This window comes from Episyrphus balteatus, chromosome 3 (genome assembly GCF_945859705.1).
Source record: "Episyrphus balteatus chromosome 3, idEpiBalt1.1, whole genome shotgun sequence".
Lineage (NCBI taxonomy): Eukaryota > Metazoa > Arthropoda > Insecta > Diptera > Syrphidae > Episyrphus > Episyrphus balteatus.
In genome coordinates this window covers 82807833-82820857 of record NC_079136.1, presented here as the reverse complement: position 1 = coordinate 82820857, position 13025 = coordinate 82807833, and the positions used below count along the sequence as shown (strand labels likewise).

The 13025-nt window shown below is 31.2% G+C and overlaps 2 protein-coding genes across 7 annotated transcripts in view; one reads left to right on the top strand and one right to left on the bottom strand.

Annotated features, from left to right (window-relative positions):
• Window positions 1–2904, bottom strand: part of LOC129913661 (uncharacterized protein CG43427) — a 111771-nt gene extending 108867 nt beyond the window's left edge. For 2 of the 6 annotated variants that reach the window (XM_055992440.1, XM_055992438.1), the window contains exons 1-2: window positions 2597–2904; window positions 1659–2362 (exon numbers count right to left, since the gene is read on the bottom strand). The gene's annotated coding sequence lies outside the window, so the exon portion shown is untranslated. The remainder of the gene's footprint in view (window positions 1–1658; window positions 2363–2596) is intronic. The other 4 variants (XM_055992439.1, XM_055992446.1, XM_055992444.1 and 1 more) reach the window with 4 other exon arrangements.
• Window positions 2905–4236: 1332 nt separating this feature from the next.
• LOC129913660 (RISC-loading complex subunit tarbp2) lies at window positions 4237–9904 on the top strand. The gene is made up of 2 exons (XM_055992437.1): window positions 4237–4850; window positions 9314–9904. The coding sequence occupies exons 1-2, from the start codon at window positions 4374–4376 to the stop codon at window positions 9728–9730; spliced, it is 894 nt and encodes a 297-aa protein (XP_055848412.1). The 5' UTR covers window positions 4237–4373; the 3' UTR covers window positions 9731–9904.
• Window positions 9905–13025: the final 3121 nt, after the last annotated feature.

The window sequence follows — 13025 nt, the reverse complement described above, 5'->3', positions numbered from 1 at the left end:
ATTGACTAATTTATCTAATTTTTGTGATACCTATGCAAATTTGTGATACCTACATATGCAAATATAACGAATGCATTTCTTAATGTAGGTATACAATGATCCATAACTTGTAATTTTGATTTTTCAATTAATTGTGATCGAAATAATTTTATGTTTTATAGTCATTATCATACTACCAACAACATACTACTGACCATAAATTGAAATAAAATGCATGACTCTTTCACACATACATACTTGCGGTTATTTTAATTTATTTTTAAGAAATTCAAAATAAAAAAAATTTAAAATTTGGTTTAAAGTTACAAAAAGATTTATAATGGTTTCGACGTCCAAAAGCAGTATGACAATTCATTTCTGGTATACCTAACAAAGAATTTTTGTAAAAAAAATTTTTTAAATCATTAGAGTTGTTTAAAAAATTGCTTTTTTTATATAAAATTTTCAATAAAAATTGGTAGGTAAGCCAAGGGAAATTAATCGACACATTAAAAAAAGTTTGAAAAATATGCATTGGTCTTTCCAAAAAAAAAAAACCATTTTTCAAAAAAAAAAAATTTTACTGAAATCGGTCGTGTTATTTACGAGAAAGTTTCCTTTCCCTGGAATATTTCTTGTTAAAATTATAAGTTCATCATAATGCTATTTCTTATCATTTCAATCATAGGTACTGTTAGAAACGGTAGCAAAATGTTTAATGTTTCAAGCATCCAAATTCACCTGGGTTTTTTCTTTTTCAATTTAATAATAATTTTTGATTTATAGTTTTCCAAAAAATAAAAATATCAATGTAAGGTGCCTGATTGTTTTTTAAGTTTTGAGTAATCTACATTCTTCAAGTAGAACCTCTTGTGGTTCTATTTCAATAGTTTCTCCTCGTTTTAATGGGTATATCTAACAGTACCTACCTCAGGAATCTTGTTTGAGCTTAATATTTTCTAGTTAAATTTGAAACACAGACCTTGATGAATGAAGTTGGTTATATTTAAAAGTACTTTAAAGCAAAAAATTAGCACGTAGGTACACCCTTAGATTGGAAATTGAAATAATTAGACAGCTTTAAAAGAATTCGAAAACATGGGGAGTTTGAAATGGAACTAGGTACCTACATATACCTTTCATAAACTGTATGATCAAATAGCAATGTATTTAAGGTAATAAATACCTAATTAAATATGTAGGTATCCTATAAAAATAGTTCAGATAGTTAACAGTTAGGTATTTTAAAAATGTTCCAAGAAAAAAAAAAAAACAGAATCTTCATATTTTCTTATTCCAAATTGTGATTAAGTGTTGAATTCCATTTAAACTCTATTTTTTTTTTTTTTTTTTTTTTCATTTATAATGACCAGGTTTATACTACTCTCGTACTTACTACGAAACGATCTCATAACATTTCCTGTTTGTTTTGTTTTTTTTTTTAATTCTCTTCCTTCTCCCTGCCAATGATTATAAACCTAGTTGATGGATAGATAAACTACTATACAAACTATATACAATTCCAACTCTATATAGACTTTTTTTTTCATAAACAGTATATTTGTGTGATAGACGTAATAACAAACTTATAAGCTAGACTATGATTTAAAACTAAAAAAAAAAATGAAATGAAGAAAGAAAAAAACTGGGAATAGTTTTCCACATAAAAGGAAACTCACCTTATTCCGTAATGAAAAACCAAACTAGAAAAAACGCACTACCACCAAACAAATGTATTTCAAATGTAGACTGGTAGTAGCTACTTCTAGTGTCTTTTCTGCTGCAACTGCTTGCTACTAGCTCGGGCGCTGGCTTTTAGCTTTTTTTTTTTTGCTCTCTTGCTTTAGCTGTAGGGCTCTTTTGGATCTGTTGCTGATTTTGTTACTGTCACTGTTGCAGAGTTGACTTTTTTCTTATATATTTTGTTTTGTTTTGTAAAAGCAAATAAATTTGTCGTTCTATATAATACTTAACCAAGAATTGAACGTTTTTGGTAGCGAAAATAAAAAAAAAAAAACGCAACGCACCAAAAAAACTATAAAACACAGTATGGATCAGAGAAAGGAAAATGCAATTATTACGTCGACGACGACGATTTTATTTTTTTGTTTTTCCAAACTCAATCTTTTTCAAAGTTAAAAAACTCAAAAACCGTGTAAAAATCTAAAAAACTTTTTTATATTATACAGAAATTTTTCATAAGTATAAAAAAAAAATTAGATCTCGTTTTTCCGAAAAGAAGAAAATTTCTCCAACACACTTTTATCTGTGCCTTCCAATTGAGACTATACTCTTTTTTGATTTTTTTTTTTTAGGTTTTTCCTTAAAAATATTTGCACACACGATGCTTTTTTCTAGCTCTCTGGTTGATGGGATAGTTGCGCTAGGAAAAAAAAAAAAAGACGGGAGGATAGAAATAGAAAATATGTGTGTTGCCTATTTATTGTATTTTTATTTTCGTCACACACAGAGTCGATTTAATTAATTTTATTATAAATAGTTTAAAAAGATAGATAGGCTGACCAAAATATTTAAATAAAACATTATTTTTTAACTTTTTACAAAAAATCAAAAGTGCATAACAAAATAGAAATATATTTATAATTAATAAACATACAAAAAATTAGTTTGTTAGAAACTAGCGAGACGACGAGAACAAAATAAAGTAGATACCCAACAAGACGACGGAAAAAAACGCTCGCAAATCGAATCACACCAAGAGACCTCAAGAGTAGAGTGTATCTTACACGTTCCACACGCTCTTCCCGAATAACTTCTGCTGAACTGAAATAGATAAATTGGCTTCGACGATATGAACAAAACTTCGACGACGACGTCTTTCTTTGGGCTGAGTTTTTTGTGTTGAGTATTTATTTTCTCAGTTTTTTTTATTTTTCCATTTGATTTTTTTTTTTTTTTTTTGTTAAATTTTACTGTATGTGAAATGTATAAAAGCAAAAAAGGGAATGAAAAACGGTGCAAAGAAAAATACATACACACAAAACATAACAAAAAAAAAAAATAACATTTATGTAGGATGTTAGATGGGCTGCATCGATCTGTCAAATTTTATGACAGTTGATAAGTTAGGTTTGTTTGTGTTCTTTTTTTTTTTTTTACTTGAAACATTGAAGCAAATTGTATTCAAATTTTTATATCTGAACATAATAGCTGTGTTTTCGTGAGAATTATGTACAGTGAAAGCTTTCCACGAAAACGAATCGAAGACAATAGCCGTTTTTTTACTATCCCACTTGATCCATATAGATCATTAATTAACACGTATATAACAACAACTTTATGGGAACTTGGATCACGAATGGTGATCCCGATGAAAAGCCAGGGGTCGAACTACGGCATACGTTCGTTAACGTTTTGACTATTGCCCTCTCTATTTAATCAGAAGAAAATGATAGTGACATAAGGTGTCAATACGTTAACGAACGTATGCCGTAGTTCGACCCCAGATCTCATGTAGTTGTTGTTATACGTTTAAATTAATGATCTATATGGATCAAGTGGGATAATAAAAAACGGCTATTAGCTGCGTTCCTTTGGGAATATTTATCTACTGCTTATACTTAAAGCTGCTTTGAATTCGGAAGCATTTTGAACGCGTTTTGGACTCGGTTTGGACGCCTTTTGCACGCATTTTGGACGTGTTTTGGAGGCGTTTCTAACGCGTTCTAAACGCGTTTCACTGGTTGAACAGAATGAAAATTCGCTTGTAGCAAAAAAAAACGTCCTGATACAAGATGTCAAATAAATTCGCTCAAAATGTAGAAAAGATGAACAGAATTATGTGGCGTACAAAAATGTCAATTGCCTTGAAAAAAAAAAATAATTTTAACTGAGTAACCACATTAGAAACGTCAAAAGTCATTCCGCTTGTAGCTTGAAGTAAAAGTCGACTCGACTTGTACCACAGCGAATTTCCTTGCCACAGCCACATAGGCGAAGGAGCTAAAGTGTTGTTGCATTTAACATGTAAATTGCTTAGCCCCGACTGCGTTTTTTTATCCAGTTAAGACCGGTGGTAATAAAAAAACACACCTATTGTAGTTATGGCTTTTCACTGTCGACTTGGAGACAGAAAAGATTTTGTTTCGGTTAGGATTATCACCGCTAAGATTTATCAAAAAAAAAGTATCTCATAAAAAATAAAGGGTCACCCTGTCATAATTTGGTTTTGGAAAATCAAACAGCACTACGTCAGGTGAAAACAAAAACAAAACAAAAACAAAAAAACTTTTCGTTTTTTTGTTTCGGCTTTCGGGGCAATCCCAATAATCCACATCAGTTTTTACACTGCAGATTTTATAAATTTCATTGCATCAGTGCATTGCATCAATTAATTAAATACTACAAGAGAATACAAAACAAAGAAATTAAAAATGTTCGGTAAACCTCCGGTAACAGCACTCCAAGAGTATTGTGCTAAAAAAGGTGTTGTTCTACCAAAATACAACTGCATGGATGCCAACGACGGTAGCAAATCCTTTATGTGTTCTGTTGAAGCACTAGATCGCTCTTCATACGGCCACGGTCGTTCCAAACAAGAAGCCAAACATGATGCAGCTGCAAATCTAATCCAAGAGGTAAAAGTAACACATCCCGATATACTTTTGATTCCACAAGCTCCCCACGAAGCTATCCCAATGACGGATGCTGTTATCACTTTACGAGATATTTGCGTTCAGCAAAATCATCCACTTCCGGTATTTGATATCATTCAACAAGCTGGACCAGCTGAAGCACCCGAATTTACTGTTCTCTGTCAGTTGGCAAGCATCAAACGATATGGCGTTGCTAATACAAAAAAAGCAGCTAGACAAAAAGCTGCTCTTGAAATTTTAAAAATTGTCCAATCTGTGAGTCAAAAAAATCATTATTTTTATTTCTAATTAAACTTAGGTATTAGTAGAGTGCCGTAAAGCATACAATTTGTTTTTGTAGGAATCCAGGGAAAGTGAATGAATCTGTATAACGAGTGTTGGACTGCATTACTAAATGATCAAATAACAAAGTTAAAAAGAAAAATTTGACCGCTCTCGGTCTCGATTACAACAATTTCAATTTACTGAAAAATTAATACCGCTGAGTCATACCATATGAAAACGTCCAATCGGAATTGCTCTTTTATTTCAGATTTTGCTCAAACTTTGTGAGAATAATTTCTAGGACTGACTGTTAGGAAGTTAATGTATGGCAGGCATGTCAAACTTGCGGCCCGCGGGCCGCATGCGGCCCACATCGTATATTTGTGCGGCCCAAGCTTAATTTAGGTACAACTTGCATTTTCAATTTTTACATTTAATTTTAGTTATAAAATAAAATTTAAATGTCTCTAATGAACACGAACAAACCGGGGAATCCAATAAAATTGTTTTGAATTTCTCCATTTCAACACGATGTTCACTGCAGAGATTTTAACTTTTTGCTATTTATGTCGCAATGGAGAATTTCCAGCTTATTTGAGTTCTTGATGGGTGAAAAGGTAAACAAACATTTTTTGTATTGAAAACAAGCTTTTTTTTGCTGTATTTAGTATTGGAGTGCAGTTTGACCAATGGGAAAGCAGTGAAAAAGTTACATACGATTTGTTTCATCCTAAGTGAATTTTTGGGAATAAGCTCTGAATTTGTTTATTTGTACAAAATATTTAAGGTCCATTTTCTTCACTCGGAGTTGAACATAACTTGAGAAGTTTTAATATAAAAATTCTCAAGTTTTGTTCAACTCCGAGTGAAGAAAATGGACCTAAGTCGACTTCCAAGCAACCGAAAATTAGATTTCCAGTCGACTTGCAGTCGCTACTTTTTTCTTAAATGAACACCAATGCAAATATTTTCGCTACTTTGTCCCGAAAAATCCATCCTTTTTTAATCTCTTTTTGAGACGGGTTTATAAATATAGAATCAGTACGTAATCATTTGCAAATGGAGCTAATCGAAATCCAGTGTAGCTCCGTTTAAAGATATAAATTCGATGAAGCTGGGATACCTGAATTTTACAAGTATCTAACAAGCAGATTTGAGAACACTCGAAAATTGGCATATGAAATCATTTGTATGTTTGGAAGCACTTCATCGATGCGAGCAGCAGTTTTCACTTATGAATCGAAATGAGTCACCTGTTAAATCCAGAATAACAGATCTACGCCTTGGGTCTGTTTTAAAAGTAATAACTTCTAAAAAATTTTCATCACAAGTAGAGAAGATTGTACAGAAAAGAGATGCCAAGTGTCAGGCAGAAAACATTAATATTACTACATATTGTTCTTGTTCTTTTATAAAAATAAATCTGTTTCGTAAAAATTCTAATATCTTTTTTTTTGCGGCCCATAGAAATTTAGATCCTGCTATTTTGGCCCGTGAATGCCATTGAGTTTGACAAGCCTGATGTATGGCAATTTAATTTTAAGTTGTGTCGCTTCCCCGCTACCCGCATTCGAACTTTTGAAAAATGTCCTCTTTTATATAATAATATATATTTTTGCTTCTGAAAACTTTTCTAATTAACATGGAGATGTCAGAACAGTTTAACATTCGCCTCTTTTGGGTGCCGGGACACAGATATTCTGGAAAACTGCAAAGCAGATGAACTCGCCAGAAATGGAACTCTAATAGGAATTTTACCTTACAAAGCAAATATTGGTATACCAATCGCAACGTAGTGTACGACCGAAGCTTCGGCCGAATTCGGCCAAAAAAAACAACATTCGGCCAAACATTCGGTTTCGGCCATTTTAGGCCGAAGTTTTGGCCGAAGCCAAAGAATCTGTTTATTATATCGAGCATCGTACTAGGCGCTGGAAAAATTTCAATTTTTGAATACCCAAGAAAAGATTGCAATCTTTTCTTCGGTAGGTATTCAAAAATAAAAATTTCAAAACACATGTGTGCCATCATAAATAAATAAATAAAAATAATATTTTTATCCAATTGGAAAGGATAATTCTTGACTTTTTTCAACCTTAGGCTTCGGCTTCGGCCGAAGATTTTCTTTCAGCCTAATAATTCGGCTCGGGCTGAAAATCGACCTTAGGGTCGAGAACAGCGGAAGGCACAGGGGCAGGTGTCTTTGGGCCTAGTACCAAACTCTCCGTACCAATATGTCAGTCCCCAAGTATCTTTTAAGCCGAGGAAAATGCCATTCTAAAATGTGCAGAAATAAACCTCGAATTAAATCACCGAAAGAAAAATATTGCCATTATGTCTGATAGTCAAGCTGCCTTAAAAGCACATAAATCCTACGAAAACAACTCCAAGCTATTATTGGAGTGTATAGGAAAACTTAACGAACTTGGCAAAATAAACAAAGTCACTCTCCACTGGGTACCTGGGCACGTTGGTGTCCAGGGAAACGAGGAGGCGGACTCTTTAGCAAAAACGGATGCAAGTTCTCCTTTAATGGGACCGGAACCGTATTGTGGAATAGAAAAAAATGTTATTAAAAATAAAATAAAACTAGATGAGGAGACCAGGAGAAAAAGGAACTGGACAGAACTACAAAAACTGAGACAAGCGACAATGATTCTCAGGAACTACAACCAAGAACGTTTCAAATCATGTATCAGTCTAAGTAGGAACAACCTCAGGTAAATCACTGGGCTTCTCACGGGTCACTGTAAATTAAGAAGGCACCTAAACATCTTGGACCTAGTAAATAGTGCAACATGTAGATTCTGTAGCGAAAAAGAAGAAACACCAGATCACATTCTGGGTAGTTGCAATGCACTAATATACCAATGATTCAAACACCTGGGTCGCTACCAGGTCGAAGAGGATAAATTATACTCTATTAAAATACCCCAAATACTCAATTTACTGAAAGGAATGAGGTTAGAGGAGGAGCTCTAAACTGAGGAACTAACAATAGATCTTATAGGTCGCAGTGCTTCTTACACCCCAAATATCAATCAACGAGGCAACAAACATAACATGGTCAAACATTAAAACATGCCAAACGACCAAACAGATATGGCCTAGGCCAGATCCAAAACGTTAAAATGTATTGTCTTTGAGTAGATTGCATATCAGCTCTTTAATAGGTGTCCTAACAGGAGATTGCTTCTTAGGTAGACATTCCATAAAACTTGTCATAGTCTCAAACGACTTCTGTAGAAGTTTCTTTGATGAGGAAGAAGAAGAAACAATCCAACATCTTTTCTGCTCATGTCCTGCCGTTTCCAGTTGATGTAAATTATACTTGGAAAAATACTTCTTAGAAGATACTATAGTGAACTGACATACTGGCATCTTAAAATTTTACCGCTTCATTTAGAGCTCCAACTGGTTTAATTTTGCAAGAAATCTAATTGCAAAATCATGTTAACGGACCACTTATTAGTGCGTTGTGATACCATGATTTTGCAATTAGATTATTTGCAAATGTGTCAGTCGTTTTCCTGACAGCCATTTCTACCTAGCCTATCATTTATCCCTGAATTAAAAACAATTTTTGAAAATCTGATAATTTTATTGTATTTTTGTAGTTTTCAACAGAACTTCGGCTATTATGTACGCTTTGGAGTTGAGGTCACTTGAACTTTAAAATTGAATTATATTCAATTGCTCCACATAAAATAAAAATAATTTTTATTATTTTTATTATTTCTTCATTATTATCTTCTAGGTCTACAGCTTGTTTAAAAAACAACTCAAACACCAAAAACTTTTAAAATGTAGTTTTTGATGAATTCATTAATATCAATCTATTTTATTCATAAAAAATTTTTTACAATATGCAGTAATAAACCTCTTTAATGAGCTTTTTCTTATTAATCTGTTTCAAAGAACGATTTATAAACCGAAACGATTTATGTCTAAACTAATTTCTTCACGTAGCATAACCTCAAAAGTAGTAAAAAAAAAAAACAGTTTTTTTAACATTCTAACGGTAATATTTCAAAAAACGGGAGCTAATTGGATTTTTCCGACTTCGGATTTAAGTTCAACACGCAGAAAACCTTTTGAAAATTATAGTTTAGTCTATGTAGTTCTGCCTTTAGGCCTGCGTTAACAACGACCCTTTTGTCCCCTCACAATCTATGATTATTAATTCTGCAGTCTTTTGAGACCCAAGATCAAGTTTGTAACAGTTCTTCTTTTTAAACTAATATAAATGAAGAAAAAATCCGAAAAACATTAATTTATTATATTAAAAATTAAGAGCGGACACAAATTTTTTTTAACATTTTTCTAATATACTTAAAGGACTTTTACAAATGTTATATAAACATTCATTTGACTGGATTCCGATGTACATACAAATCTTACGGCACTACACTATATATTTTATGTATATTTTATTAAAACAAAAATTATTCTAGGTTCCCCGTTTGGATGATGGCCTTCAAGTGGCTTCAGTTCAAAATCAAATTGAAGGTGTTGAAGAAAATCGTTATACCAAATTGAAAACGTATCGTGAACTAACGGAATCCGGTGCCGAAGATAAACCCGGCGAATTGTTGGCAGATCGGCATTTTTTCTTTGAAAAGTTTCACGATCAATTGAGAAAAGAAGCCAGACGCATTCTTAGCAATGAAACTTCATACATAAGTGTCAAGGAACGTGTTGGTGATTTATTCAGGGCATTGAATATTAAACCTACCAAGAGAATGATACAATCGACAACAGTTAGTGTTTTTTACTTCATGGAACTTAATTTGGAATATGATGTTTGCTTTGCTGGTACTGATGATGTCATATATCAAGATATCATAGAGTATTTTAATTGTATGATATAGTTTTTGATAGCATTTATAAAAAATGTTTGTTGTTTTTTTTTTCTATATTAAAATATTAATTATGTAATCGAATGGATTAAATATGTTTTTCATACTTAAAATATTTTATTTGCTAATAAAATTGTTAAAAAAAAAATATGACCCAAAATCTCATAATTTCAAACACTAAAATTACCTACTCTGGTCTATTTTTGACCATATTAGAGACTATTTCTTTTAAAACTATACACAAATAAAGTTGGGAGAGTTATAAGGTTAGTAGTTGTTTTTATTATGTTTTTTTCGTTTATCTCATATCATATTATTCAATCTGGATTTAGCTTGGATTAAAGTGAATTTTAAATCCAATCCCTCAAATCCGAATTTCATAAATCCAAGGATTGAATTTTTTGTTCATATTATTCACTCAAAATGATTTATGTGATTGCTCAATAAACTTTGTATAATTTGCGATTATCTTTTTTTTTCTCTTTTCAAAATACTTAACAAAACAACTAAACACTGTAAAAATGAATTTAACATCTCGATGTATAAAGTTAAACAGACCTCCAGAGAGCAGTTTAAATTAATTTGGATTTAACAAGATTAGATTTAATTATTTGAATTTACGATTGGGTTTGAGTAGTGAATATTATGGAATTAGATTAATTTTTGGATTTTAATCCAGATGTAATTTTTGAACTAGTGAATTATATGGACGTGAGTTATAAAAATGTCACTTAAACCCTTCAGAGGACAGCTATAGGGTGTTTTCATAAACGTCGGAAATCTGCGTCAGTCCAATCGTCTTTCTGCTTTGCTGCATTAATGAACACACCAATTCTGCAGAATGTTTGCAGGCCTGCGTTGGTACAATTTTCAGCAGTCACTGAGTGTTCATAAACGTCAGAAAAAAAATATAAAAAAATTACCACAGAATGAGTTTTGTTTGAGCAAAAAAATATTTTTTTTTTAGTTCCCGAAAATATTGTTTTTATTAACAAGAAAAATTTGTAAACCGTGTTACATTAGGGTGGCTAAAAAAAAATACTTTCTTCTAAAAAAAAAAAATAATAAAAACACCGAGTAGTTCACATTTAAAACAAATTATCTATGGAAAAAATATTTTTAATTAGGGTGTTCAAGAAAGTTTTTTTTTTCTTCTATAATTTGGTCAAAACAATATCCACGTTGATTTTTTTGGAATTCTTCAAGCAACTGTAGAAGATAACATTTTTAGAGCCACCCTAATACGAAAAAAAATTTAATATAAACTCATTCAGCCTTATTTATTAGATTTCACTAAACAGCTCTAAACGGCTGCATAGTTATACAATACATAAAGTTTTATGTAGCCTTTATGCAACGTTACATAAATTTCTATTTTTAAAACATTTTCTTAGCCATTATAATTATGCTAGGTTTGTGTCCAAATAAGTACTAAAAATGGAAAATTAGTTCGACAAACAACTCCATCTGTCGATAAAATAACTCCATTTGATTCAAAAATAAACAAAAAAAAATAAACAAAAACGTGAGCGAAAGTTCTCAATGTCATATGTAGAAGAAAATCTCTAAAAAAAACACATTTCATTTGATAACAAATTGTTCACATGTATGAAAATGTAGGCACATAAGAAAAAGATGAATACCCTACACACATGAATTTATATTTCGTAAATTATATCAGGAACAAATCTCCAAATTTCTTATTTTTTGATTTAGTTGATAATTTAATTTTAATTGAAAATGTAATCAAAAAAATAAATTCTTCAATGAAAAAACAAAAATATATACAAATATTGATATTTTTTTCTTTCTCTGAAAATTATTTGATGTTCAAATGACATTTAAGCTAAATAAATTCTTATTCAGGCTCTAAACAACCTAAAAACTCGTTTAGCTTATACAACCTTTATTCAACGTTGCATAAATATTATAAATCACAATTTTTTGTTTAAATACATTATAAAGAGTACATAATGCTATGTACTCTCTATGATGAATTTATAAATAGGGCTGATTATCTCAAAAAACACGATTTCGAAATTTTCTGTGTCATTTAAATTTAAATTTTTCGAAAAATGAAAAAAGAAACATTTTTTGCACCACCCTAATTAATATGTTTGCTTTTTATTTTTTTTAACAATATTTAAATTTATTAACAAAAAAAAAATCGAATCAAGAGTCAAATAAATTTCTTCTTGAGTTCTGCAGCAATAAAATTTTGGCTGCGCAATCTGCCCGATGTTGACGACATACAGACGTTTATGAACAGCAGAACTGCAGTTGGACTAAGTTAGTCCGATCGCAGATCTGACTTTATGAACACGACTAACGCAGGCCTAAGTTAGGCAGACGTTTATGAAAACACCCATACTTTGACCAGCAGCGCGGCGTTGTGAAAAAAATTCCGAAAATATCGTAATTGTTGTATTGTATTTTGTAATTTAAAAATAAATTGCAGGACTTCTTCAAAGATAAAGTCATATATGTGCCCATAATTATGAAAGTGGACTAAGTCACTTTTTGCATTGTTTAAAGAAAAACTTACATAATAATTTTCCTATAACGATTTAATTATATTTCTTTTATGAAATCACTAGAGGAGTAATAAAAAAGTTTATTTACTGCAATTTCGCTTTAAAATAAACTTTACCCCTTAAATAATAATTATTTTTAGGCTAGATTTGATGGCTAGGAGTGACTTAGCCCACTTTCATAATGGGCACATATCCGATGAAAATCGTTCGCTTCAAAATAAATGGGAAACGGAATATTTGGTTGTACCAAGTAAAAACAACGCAGTTATCTGTGGAATATGCCGTGCAAGTGTTATTTAAAAACAAAAATGTAATGTTTCTCGGAAAACACAAATCTTTTAACGAAAGTCAATCGACATAGGTAAGAAAAAAATCTCACAGATTGCGAGTAAAATATTTGCTTTCGAAAAAATCTAAGTATTTTTCATGAAAAAATACGAAATAAATAACTACAATATTTCCACAATATTTGAATATATGTACATTTATTTGCGAATCTTCATTTTTGCAAATGAAATATGCAAACAATTATACCAAAACAGACAAACAGATTACCACCTGAATGATATCATAAGGTTGGCATACTGCAACAAACCAGATCAACTTTTGAAAATAAGTTCCCAATTTCAAAGATCGCTTTAAAAATATATTTTTAAATAAATACATGGTGCAAAATTTTTAAGGATTTAGTAAAATGCCAAAGCCATTTTAGTAAATTACTAAGCCAAAAAAAAAGCAGTCTGTTTTTCAACTTAGTAACTGACTAAAATGGT

Coding starts and splice junctions, on each gene's coding strand:
- LOC129913660 (XM_055992437.1), top strand. CDS start 4,374: ATGTTCGGTAAACCTCCGGTAACAGCACTCCAAGAGTATTGTGCTAAA. Junction 4,851..9,313: donor TTTTAAAAATTGTCCAATCT/GTGAGTCAAAAA, acceptor AAATTATTCTAG/GTTCCCCGTTTGGATGATGG.